Source organism: Balaenoptera borealis (assembly GCF_965194805.1).
Source record: "Balaenoptera borealis genome assembly, chromosome: 1".
Classification (NCBI taxonomy): domain Eukaryota; kingdom Metazoa; phylum Chordata; class Mammalia; order Artiodactyla; family Balaenopteridae; genus Balaenoptera; species Balaenoptera borealis.
In genome coordinates, this window is record NC_138860.1 from 46613700 (window position 1) to 46626028 (window position 12329).

At 42.0% G+C, this 12329-nt stretch overlaps 1 protein-coding gene across 2 annotated transcripts in view; it reads right to left on the reverse strand.

The window, feature by feature from the left end:
* LOC309633416 (uncharacterized protein C1orf21) overlaps positions 1-12329 on the reverse strand; it is a 227737-nt gene that overhangs the window by 142463 nt on the left and 72945 nt on the right. For both annotated transcript variants that reach the window (XM_082402262.1, XM_082402263.1), the window contains exon 2: positions 5442-5660. In XM_082402262.1, the coding sequence (XP_082258388.1) occupies positions 5442-5535 (94 nt within the window). In that variant the 5' untranslated portion in view covers positions 5536-5660. The remainder of the gene's footprint in view (positions 1-5441; positions 5661-12329) is intronic.

Here is a 12329-nt window from a genome sequence, read left to right on the forward strand (position 1 = left end):
TTAAAGGCTTTGCAAGATTAAAGCCTACATTACTGGAAGAATGATGGTGACCTTCACGCAAATAGGAAAGTCAATATAACTGAAGAGTTTCCCCCCTTGGGGATGGGCTGCAGAAGAGATAATGATCTCAGGTTTGATATGAAAATTTCCCTAATAAGACCTGAATCTGTTCTGTGCACCTACTTTAATAGTCTAAGTGAATGATGGTTGAAAGAAATCCAATAAGCACCTGGCTTTTCTTAGAACTTGCCTTACGAGTTCCTGATAACTTGAGCCTGTTGGTCACTTACTTTATGCAAGCTGGTCTTGGCAATCTGCTCAGTTGTTCTCTGAATGACCTCAGCAGATCTGCTGGTCACTCTTCACATCTGCCCTAACCACTGAGGGAAGGAAAAATTCCAATCTGGAGATGGAGCTTTCTGGCCTGGCTTTTACTTCTGAAAGGGCCACAGAAATGAGACACAACTTTATATCTGAAACTTTTTACGCTTCTATACTTAAAGTGAAAGAAAGTCTACAGGTGAACGTCAGTGATAAAGTTCCTTGTCAATGATCTCCTGAAGTCTATGAAATCTAGGAGTCAAGATGCCCATCTGTCAGTTAATCCTCAATGGTGGAATATTCTATAGCAATTCTGTCCCACACATTTGGAGTGGTGGGTCTCTGATACCGAGCAGGGCCCTGGGCTGGGGCTCCTGGGCACAAAGCCTTTCTGTGTCCCCCATTTCTTTGATTACAGGAAGGAGCTTTCATTCAGCCTCCATGACCTTCCCTGAGTCCCAGTGGGCAGACTCAAGCAGTTGTTAATTAGGGAAGGGAGGGGATGCGAGACCAGGGAGAAACAAACAGTCAAGAGAAACAACAGTGCAGCCTTGGGGCAAGGTCCTGGTTCCCCATCAAGGGATACAAACAACAATATCTTTGAGCTGTTTTGCAGATACTGAAACCCCTTCCAGGTGGGAGAAGTTAATGACGGTACGCTACCCACAAGCATGTAGACCCCAGACCAGTTGGAACCTGAAGGTTGATGATGTTGACTCCTACTTACCTCACCACCAACCCATCAGAAGAATGTCCACAAGCTCATCATGCCCTCTTTGAACCATTACAATAAAACTTCTCACTATCCTCTCCAAGTGGGGACACATAGTTTTTCGAGGCAGGAGCCCGCTGTGTCCCCCTTTGCCTGGCAAAGTAATAAAGCTATCCTTTTCTACTTCACCCAAAAATATGTCTCTTAGATTCAATTCAGCACTGGTGTACAGGGAAGCTGAGCTTTCGGCACCATCTCCTAAATAACCAAAATATCACAGAGACCAAAATGCTTCATATAAATGGAAACTACTATTTGTAAAAACACACTGCTTATCAACGCTCCCCAGCACGTCCTTAGAAGCTATGAAATTAAATTAACACTTTTAGGAAAAGGATCGAATGTGTGTGTGTACACACACTCAGAGACATATACTTCAGAGCTCCCCGAATATGCTACCTTTCACAGACTTGGTCAACTCTTCAACAACATGTGGTAATAACATCTTTCAAGCATTAAGCTTTTAAAAAGTGAATGAGGCCATTTTATTCGGTGGAAAAGAGAGGTGTGATTTAGAAAGCAGAATACAACTGTCCAGGTTGGAATACAATCCAGTCATGAGTTCTCATTGCCTCTGTCAATGGGTGTGGTAACCCATCTCCAAGGACAGCTCGCAACAGGTCTTCCCCTCCCTATAGGCACACACTCAACAGACGGAGAGCCTTTGTGCTCCCCTGACTCTGGGCTGGTCTTGTGACTTGCTTTGCTCAACAGAACACGGCACAAACAACATTCTTGTACTTTCAAACCCAGGTCTTAAGAGGCCTGGAAGCTTCTACTTCCTCTCTTGGAAGCTAGCTGTCACATGAAAATTTGACTACCCAGATGGAAAGAGAGGTCTGAAGCCATCATGGTCAGTTGAGCCCAGCTGAGCTCCCAGCTGAATGCAGCTGCATGGCTGAGCCCAGGCAAAAAAAAAAAAAAAAAAAACCAGCAGATGAACCCTAGTCACCCCACAGAATTGGGAAAAATAATAAATCAGTGCTACTAAGTTTGGAGTCCTTTGCTATGTGATAATAGATCACTGAAACAATGGGTGACAAAAGATATCATATGGCTAAAAGTGAGCCAGATCTACCATTCATCTGTGACCATCTGTGATTCTATTGGGATTTTGTAGACTTCTGCTTGCAAACTAATTCAAGTGGAGAAACAGACAGGACCTTCTCTTGTCATATTCAAACTCTAGCATTCAGTAACATCTAGGATACTGGTACTGATGTTCACAATGGATTCTGACAATTCTACTCCCAGAACCCTGTAGGGCTAGGAGAACTCTCCCTTGACTGGTACATGAAGCTCTCTCCCTCCCTGTATTCCTGCTTTACGTAACACAGTGCCACAAACCTGCAAATGCTGATGTAAGAAAGAGTAACAAGATGACGAATGCTGGAGTGAATGAAACTTCAGTGTGAGTACCAGGAGGGTGAAGAGAAGCTGGCAGAGGCCTTGAGTGCACTTTATGGCACGGAGCCACACAGACAGCGATGACTGCGCAGGCATGGGGCAGACTGAATTATTAGCCCCAATTCTTGACCCTTCTCTACATCCATACCCTTGCCATGAATGTGCCATGGTCAGATGGACTTCTCTGCCCCTTGTCTTTGAGCCTGTTCACGTGACTTGATTCGGCTAGTAAAACGTGGGTGCAAGTGGCAGTGTGCCAGGTCTAAGCCTAAGCTTAAGAGGCATCATGTGTATCACTTGTACTTTTACCCTTTTGCAAAAGAAGAGCATACCCCCCCTTGGCTCACTGGTCCCAGGAGGAAGCTGAGAGAGACATGGAGCAGAGCCACTCCAGCTGACCAAGCAACTCGTGATCAAGAAAGACATGATTATTGCTGAATGCCACTAAGATCTTGAGGCTGTCTATTACCCAGCAATAGTTGACTCATACAAGGCTCCTTTATTAGATGCTAACATTTGCAAACTACTCATGGTACTTTAGAACAGCAGAAAGTCTTCTTAGCTATAAAAGTTGTAACCATATTAGCAAATGAATGGTTAGATGGCCTCATTGCCAAGCAAAATATTAATACAATATACTGAATATCACTAAATTTTTGCTCTTACAAATCTAAGGTTACCTTTCTACAGATTGTAATCTGGTATTCCACATTCTCCATAATTTAACCCTAACTTAGTTTCGTACCCAATTCCCTCTCATGTATATTTTATATTCCATTCGAACTGGATTACTTGTAATTCTTGAATATGGGTCACATCACGTCTAGCCTTTCCTCATCTAGTTCCTTCCTACACCCTTCATCCGACAGGTTTAGATTCTCCAGTCCTTTAGGGCCAGGGTCAGCTGTCACCTCTATAAGAAATCTGCTCTGATCCCACCTTTTAAGGCAGTCTCTCAACCCTCTGACTCTTATCATGATGTGTATGTCTTTTCCTTTTCTGGTATTTGGCTTATTCTGCCTCATAACACTTTTTCATCCTCTTACGAAGTCCTAGAAAGCAAGGTTTATCTCTGTATCCTCCATGGCATTTAGCAAAGGGTCTGACACATCGTGTACCGGCCAGTCAATACTTTTTCGCGTTAAAGAATGAGTGACGGATGGGAGGCAGCAGGAAATGACATTGAGAAAGAAATGTGGACTTTGGAGTCTGAGACATCTGATTCTATCACTTAGTAGCTGAGTAACTTTGGACCAGTTAGTCACACTGTGCTCAGCTTCCAAATCTGTAAAATTAAGATGGCACAGATTTCACAGGATTGTTGTGAAAATTCAACATGAAAATGAATGTAAATGCTTCTCGGTGTCTGACATATGGTGAAGGCTCCGTAAGTGGTAGCTCTAATTACAAAAATGACAATGACACAGAACCTCACATAGAAGTTAATTTAAACAAATTCCTGATACTAGATTATTTCCTCTTAAAAGTTAAGTGTTTGAGAGTAACAGTAATGACTCTAGTTCCCATTAGCTGTCTTCCCAGAAGGTGTGGTTTCAAAGAGCTGGATTCTACTTTATTAAGACGCTCATATGTCACTCTTCTCCACAGTTCTTGTTTCTATCGGTAGTGACCACTAGAAGCAAATTTGTTCCAGGTAACAAATACATCTCCTTAAAACAAACCAAAATGAAATCTTCCTCCCTCCATATACATGAGCCCACTTGTAACAGAGCATTACCCCTTCCACATTGTTCCCAATTCTTCCCCAGGGGACTGAAACAACCATTGCAACGGACCAAAAGCTAGAGGTAGAAACGCAGTGGAATTCCTTGACAGAGACTGAATAGTGCAACTTGAGTTGTTTACATGTAAACATCATTGCAATGAGGTTCTTTATCGAATAAGAGATGTAGAGGTGCTTTTATGAATAGAAGTACCATGAAAATGTCAAGTCTTGGGTATTATTGTTAAAATAATTAGCAAAAACTGCTTCATCTGCCTGGACTAACTGGAATTTTCTACAAACCCATAGCCACCCGGCATCAGGGTAATTACTGATCTTCCAAAGGACAAACTCAAGATTAGGCAAACTCAAAAGGCTGTAAGTGGCCAGGCATGGAACGTCAGTGAGCGAACTGGGCCTGATGTGCGTTCACGGGGAGGGCTCAGCCCGTTTACCGGAGGCCATACTCTGACTGAACCGGCAACTGCTACCCCATTCCAGCAACTGTTGCCTCAGGAAATGGAAAATCAGTGTTGTCAGACCTTCTCAAGAAATTTGGGGTTTTGTGTGAAACATCCTGATTTTTAAAGGTCGCCTTGCTTTTTTATTTTAAAATTCTCTGGGGGCCAAAGAAAATATATTTGTAAACCAGATGTGGCCGTGGGTTGGCAGTTTGTGACCTCTGCGCTAGATAGTCTCAAGTCACCATGAATCATCACAGGATGATTAAAAGACGATTTCTAAGTTCACTGTAATTGTGTTTTTGAAACCGAGAATTTCTAATTCACAGAAAGAGTAATTCCTTATAAACTTATAATAAACTCCAAAAAACACATCATTCCCTCCATTATAAATCCTCGCCCGCTTTTGGACCTCCATGTGTTCAGTCCTACAGTTCTGGACCGGGACACCCTGTGGCCGCTGTCCCATGCACCTGTTTATGTCCTACTAGTTCTTCAAAGCTTGATTTAAATGTGAGCTCTGCATAAAACCTCCATGATCCTCCTCAAAGTCTTCTAGGTATAAATTATGATGAAAACTGTCCAATGTAAAAGATCTGCCTTGATTTTTATCATCTCTCATCAGCCCTCTACCCACACACCCCCGTCACCCCTGCACCCCGCCCCGCCCCTCAGCAAACAGAACACAGGAACACTGCAATTGCTCACGTGAAAGGCCTGGATGGAGGGGCCAAGGATGAAATTCAACGGCACTTACCACCAAACACGTCTCCATTCTGGTAGTTCTTCCCTTTCTGGGCTTCCTCTTCATTTTGAACAGTGGCAACATGCTTCGCAGAGGCACAGCCCATAGTCTCATTCGGTCAGCTTCAGCCGGGCTGAACTGCAAAGCATCTCTACAGACACGGGGACATTTTTTTCTCTTTAGACACAAGGAAAATCCACCTTCTTGCTGAGTCGGTCAAAATGTGCGCACCTGCAAGAAGAGAGCACTAGATCAGAATGTGGGACACGAAGCCAGTGTCTCAGTCTCCGTGGTGATTCCCGCCCGACCCAACTGGACTGGGGTGCGACCAGGCGCTGAAGAAGGAAATGCAGCACCGGTCATTCTCATCTGACCCCCGCCTGAAAAGCAAGGTCAGAAGGCCTGCGCCCTGCACAACATGTGGCTGGACTTTTTTTTTTTTTAATCTTTATTGGAGTATAATTGCTTTACAATGTTGTGTTAGTTTCTGCTGTATGACCAAGTGAATCAGCTATATGTATACACATACCCCCATATCCTCTCCTTCTTGAGCCTCCCTCCCACCCTCCTTATCCCACCCCTCTAGGTGGTCACAAAGCACCGAGCTGATCTCCCTGTGCTATGCGGCTGCTTCCCACTAGCTATCGATTTTACATTCGGTAGTGTATATATGTCCATGCCACTCTCTCACTTCGTCCCAGCTTAACCTTCCCCCTCCCTGTGTCCTCAAGTCCATTCTCTATGTCTGCATCTTTATTCCTGCCCTGCCCCTAAGTTCATTAGTACCGTTTTTTTTAGATTCCATATATGTGCGTTAGCATACGGTATTTGTTTTTCTCTTTCTGACTTACTTCACTCTGTCTGACAGACTCTAGGTCCATCCACCTCATTACAAATAACTCAATCTCATTCATTTTTATGGCTGAGTAATATTCCATTGTATGTATGTGCCACATCTTCTTTATCCATTCATCTGTCGATGGACATTTAGGTTGCTTCCATGTCCTGGCTATTGTAAATAGTGTTGCAATGAAGATTGTGGTACATGTATCTTTTTTTTTTTTTTACTTGTTTGTTTGTTTTATATAAATTTATTTTACTTTTGGCTGCATTGGGTCTTCGTTGCTGTGCACGGGCTTTCTCTAGTTGCACCGAGCAGGAGCTACTCTTTGTTGCGGTGTATGGACTTCTCATCGTGGTGGCTTCTCTTGTTGTGGAGCACGGGTTCTAGGCGTGCAGGCTTCAGTTGTTGTGGCACGCGGGCTCAGTAGTTGTGGCTCGCGGGCTCTAGAGCGCAGGCTAAGTAGTTATGGTGCATGGGCTTGGTTGCTCCACGGCATGTGGGATCTTCCTGGACCAGGGCTCGAACCTATGTCCCCTGCATTGGCAGGCGGATTCTTAACCACTGTGCCACCAGGGAAGCCCCATGTATCTTTTTGAATTATGGTTTTCTCAGGGTATATGCCCAGTAGTGGGATTGCTGGGTCATATGGTAGTTCTATTTTTAGTTTTTTAAGGAACCTCCATACTGTTCTCCATAGTGGCTGTATCAATTTACATTCCCACCAACAGTGCAGGAGGGTTCCCTTTTCTCCACACCCTCTCCAGCATTTACTGTTTGTAGATTTTTTGATGATGGCCATTCTGACTGGTGTGAGGTGATACCTCACTGTAGTCTTGCTTTGCATTTCTCTAATGATTAGTGATGTTGAGCATCTTTTCATGTGTTTGTTGGCAATCTGTATGTCTACTTTGGAGAAATGTCTATTTAGGTCTTCTGCCCATTTTTGGATTGGGTTTTTTTTTTTTGATATTGAGCTGCATGAGCTGCTTGTATATTTTGGAGATTAATCCTTTGTCAGTTGCTTTGTTTGCAAATATTTTCTCCCATTCTGAAGGTTGTCTTTTTGTCTTGCTTATGGTTTCCTTTGCTGTGCAAAAGATTTTGTTTCATTAGGTCCCATTTCTTTATTTTTGATTTTATTTCCATTACTCTAGGAGGTGGGTCAAAAGGGATCTTGCTGTGATTTATGTCTTAGAGTGTTCCGTGGCTGGACTTTTTTTTTTAACATCTTTATTGGAGTATAATTGCTTTACAATGGTGTGTTAGTTTCTGCTTTATAACAAAGTGAATCAGCTACACATATACATATATCCCCATATCTCCTCCCTCTTGCATCTCCCTCCCTCCCACCCTCCCTATCCCACCCCTCTAGGTGGTCACAAAGCACCGAGCTGATCTCCCTGTGCTATGCGGCTGCTTCCCACTAGCTATCTATTTTACATTTGGTAGTGTATATATGTCCATGCCACTCTCTCACTTCATCCCAGCTTCCCCTTCCCCCTCCACATGTCCTCAAGTCCATTCTCTATGTCTGCATCTTTATTCCTGTCCTGCCCCTAGTTTCTTCAGAACCTTTTTTTTTTTTTTAGATTCCATATATATGTGTTAGCATACAGTATTTGTTTTTCTCTTGCTTACTTACTTCACTCTGTATGACAGACTCTAGGTGTGGCTGAACTTTTTGAGGAGCTAAAAAATTTCTATTTATTTATTCAAATAAATATTTGAGCACTCCTACTTGCCACACACAAACTTAATGGGCTATATAGGTTTGCTAATGTTCCGGAATCTCAAAAAGCTTCAGAGGGAGGAAAGCACATTGATGAGATCCATCGAGTTCCAGAGGCTGGGAGAAGTCCTCCAACCTCCTCATCCCGTCCTGCACACAGGCCAGCTCTTCCTAGCTCCTCAGATTTTGCCAGGAGGAGGTGGGTTGGAACATGGGCTAGCATTTCCAGTGGGTTCCATAAATGATTCAATATTTTATTTTACTTGAGGCGATACTGTTTGGGAAGGAAGGAGATGGGGGAAAGGACTTAAATGTACTTTTTGTCAATTTTCTGCTTAGTTAGCCGAATGCTTTAAGGACTGAGCAGATGTAGGAATATGAAGGGAAGAAAACGAGGTGGTCGTCCACCTGTTTCAGAGTCTTTATGCCTCTGTTTGACCTCTACTAAAGGCTGCAAGAGCATTTATGGATAAACCACAAGGGAGATAATCCCCTAGTTAACCGGAGTGAATTTACCTTCCCCTGCCCCACTCAAGGTCACTATCCAAATTCTCAAGGTCTGTCATGCTCAACTTGCTCATTTTTATTTATTTTATTTTTTCATCATCCTTATCAAGCCATTCCAGTCTTGTAGATGTTTACTTTGAAACATCTACCCATGCCTTCATCTCCACCCATCCCACTGTAACACAGGCCCTTACCCCTCACACCCATGGCAGAGCAAAAGAAGCTGCCAAGCCACCCTCTTAATCTTCATCAGCACCCGTATTCCACTACTCGCCTCTCCGCTTTAGGAACAACTGATGTTTCTCAGTGTCAAGAACAGTGCTACCCAAAGGCAGCTGCAAGTTTTCTCTTCCAGCAAAATTGGTGCCCCTAAGCCCTCCTTCCTAGAGCACTGACAACACCTATGGACAGAGAAACTCTATCACTTAAACCACCTAATCTCAGCAAAGGGAAAATTTCAAATTAGCCCAATACTAAGAGATAATTCTAAATCAATCTAATAAATGAACTTAGATAACACACATAATGATCTTAAATCAAGCCAAGCAAATACAAATTTCAACATCAACTCAATGGCTATAATACTAGCCATGTCTTTGTATAGTTCTCCAGACTAGTTTCTATCCCTGGTTATATAAAATCATTAACAGAAAGTATAGGGTTAGTTGGTAAAGTTTTACAAACAAGGATGATTTTTTTCCTAGTTAATGCTTATCACAGTTTCTCAACACTATTAGGTAACCTCAGGTTAACATATTTTCCCCTTTTTAAAGCTCTATGGAAAACACACACACAACTATTCTGATGATAGTTGGCAGCAATGTCATTAAAGCTACAGTATTTCCACTGATGGTCTACTCATATTGGTCTATAGAGCTCCCGGGCCAGATCGGGGAGATGTGCTGACTTTTTTTTTTTTTAACCTACACAATACAGTGTATTAAGTGCCACGATAAATGATTCACAGGAATCTATGGCAATGTAGAATTCAAAGAAGCAGATTAAATGATGATTGCGGAAAGGCAGGAATTAAAAGAAGTGATATTCTGTAGGTCTTAACGTTTGGTAGAAACTTGCCAGGCTGAAAGGACAGTGCCATCATCCAGATGTAAAGAACTGCCAGAGCTAAGACGCTGGAACTTGGAAGCGCGTGGCGGATGTTTGTGTGTGTGTGTGTGTGTGTGTGTGTGTGTGTGTGTGTGTGTTGAGAGGGGTCAAGGTCGGGGCGGGGCAGGGAAGAGGACTGCACTGCTGATGCTTGTGAAGGCCCTGGAGGAGGCCTTGCTAACTTTATCCAACTTAATAAAGATAAACTATAAAACCTCCTAAGACATAGGAAGTCCATTTGATCCAAATTTGAGCACCCTTTGAGAGACATTAAATTAGTAGTGCTGAAATCCACTCTGTCAACCTACTACGGTTTTTAAAGAAACAGCACTGAAATATGAGACAAGAAGGACAGGAGACAGGAATCAGTTCTAAAGGCAGAAGGGAGAAGACTCCTCTATAATAAGCAGGTGGCTGCTAAGGGTTGTTGCTGCTGCTGCTTGGCCCATCTCCCTCGTTCCCTTTCAGCATTACCACGTAAGGTGACAGGTGTGGGCTCCCAGAATGAATTCCTTACTTTTCAAAAAGGAATGTGGGAAAACAACCTCACACGTACACGGTACACCGGTACACCGCAGAGCAACCCGAAGTGAGAGGGGAAACCTCGCCTCCCCTCCCAGTCTGTTGCCGCCTCCTCAGAATGAACAAAGTAAAAACAGGAAGGAGAGTGGGAAACCCTAGCAAAATCCAGAAGGACAGTAGGAATCCAGAGACAGTTTACAACCCTCCTCTCTGGGAGTCCTCTTCCTTTTCTGTTCCTCATTCTTATTTCACGCTGACAGCCTCACAATCTACCCAAGAAGTTAATGTAAGAATCTAAGACGTGAATTAATCTTTGCTATTCCTGAAAAGCGCTGTGCGCTGTTTCTTCTGTTTTAAAAGTTCTGTTTGTAGCAACAGATCTTACTTGAATAAAAAAAAAGTTGAAATCACATGAAAATCAAACACATTGCAGCAGGCAAACAAAAATAAAACATTAAAAAAAACTTTTCAAAGGACTTCTCTATTATTCAGGCATGGAAGTGAGAGGCATGTTAATAAGCAGATTAGACACGATTCTAATTAGACACATCCAATTCAAGCGATGACTTGAGAAGTCTTCATTTAATTATATTTTTTAAAAAGCACTATCACTCAATGTGAGTTCTCTCCAAATTACAATTAGGTGCGGGTTTTGTTTTTGAAACACACACATTATGTATTTTATAGCAGTAAGTTAATTTTAAGAGTGAGGTTTTCAAGTTTTACAACTTGGACAGAAACGTATTTTAATATTTTGCCCATTTCGAAGGAGATAATTATGAAGTTACCTGAGAGGCAGAGGATCTCCAACTCTCAAAATTAACCATTGATCACTGGGGAAAGTTTTTTACTATGTCATTTGGATTCTGCACATAAACAATTGTCCATTCATTCATTCATTTAATCAATAGATATTTATTGAAAACTACTAAACTGACAGACACATTTTTGGCAGACACTGGGTATATAGAGATAAACAGGACAAGATACAGTGCCCTCTCCATCCCCAAAGAATATGAACACTCAGAGAAAGGAGGTCGTAAGAAAGACCAGTTTCACAACAATGTGGTACAGCAACTGCCGGTTAAATATAGGATGACAGGGGAGTTCACCCCACAGGCACCTGATTCAGCCTCGAGATTGGGAATGTCAAGAAAGGTTGAGTTTGAGACCCGACCATAGCTGAATAAACATCATTAAAACACTTCTGAACTGCATCTCTTTTATAGCCTGATGTAATGTCAAGGTTTCATTTCTACTGAAAATTCTCTTAATTAACCTCAATCTAACTGAGACCTCAAATTGAGGAGACCTTCAGAAATGTACCCCTAATGACTGCCACCATCATCTGCTCAAGAAAGCTTCCCTTCAGTTTCTACTATCCTTCACATAAATTCGAGCATATTTTTTTAGCTTCCATTTTTCCATTAGTTTTGCTCAGCTTTTCTCTCCCAACTCCCACATCATCTATTCATTCACCTCCCTGAAACCAGCCCACTTAGAGAGGTAACTGAGGGTGCAAATGAGCATGCAGAGACCGAAAGCACCAAGAAGATCTGAGTCTCGTTCTCACATATTGTTATTAACAGCATGCTATTTCTGAAGTCACAGATCACAGTGTGAGAATTAAACTGAAGCATCTCTTTGATGTTTGATGGAATCTTCTAATACCAAGTCCCACTGAGGATGATTTTTAAAACTAAATAATCTATATGATAGGATCATTGGGCACCTCAAAAACATGGGCTCCAATTAATAGCCCACGGCTTTGTGTAAAAATCTCCCCAAGTGGCTATACGGCTATATTATCCTATATTAGAAATTAGAAGCTGTAATCCCTTCATAATGCTGTGCATTAACCTCATATAGCGCCATCTTTATAGAATAATTTTCTTGCTTTGATAAAATACATTAGCAAATCTGTAAATCCAATTCAAAATTTTTCAAAAAGACTAAAAAACCTTTAACTGTGCACGTTTATCCCTCCTCTCCTTACACTATGCCTCAAGACTCTTCGCGTACTATTTTAGATATCCTTAAGGGAATTATTGTTCCAGGACACTTCACATTATAACATGAGGAAGTTCTTTTCTGTATACAAGTAAGTCCATTACTTTTTTATGCATGTTATATATGTGTGATACATTTGCACTTTTATAAGAAAAGATTATGGATTTATGATGGCTTTTTT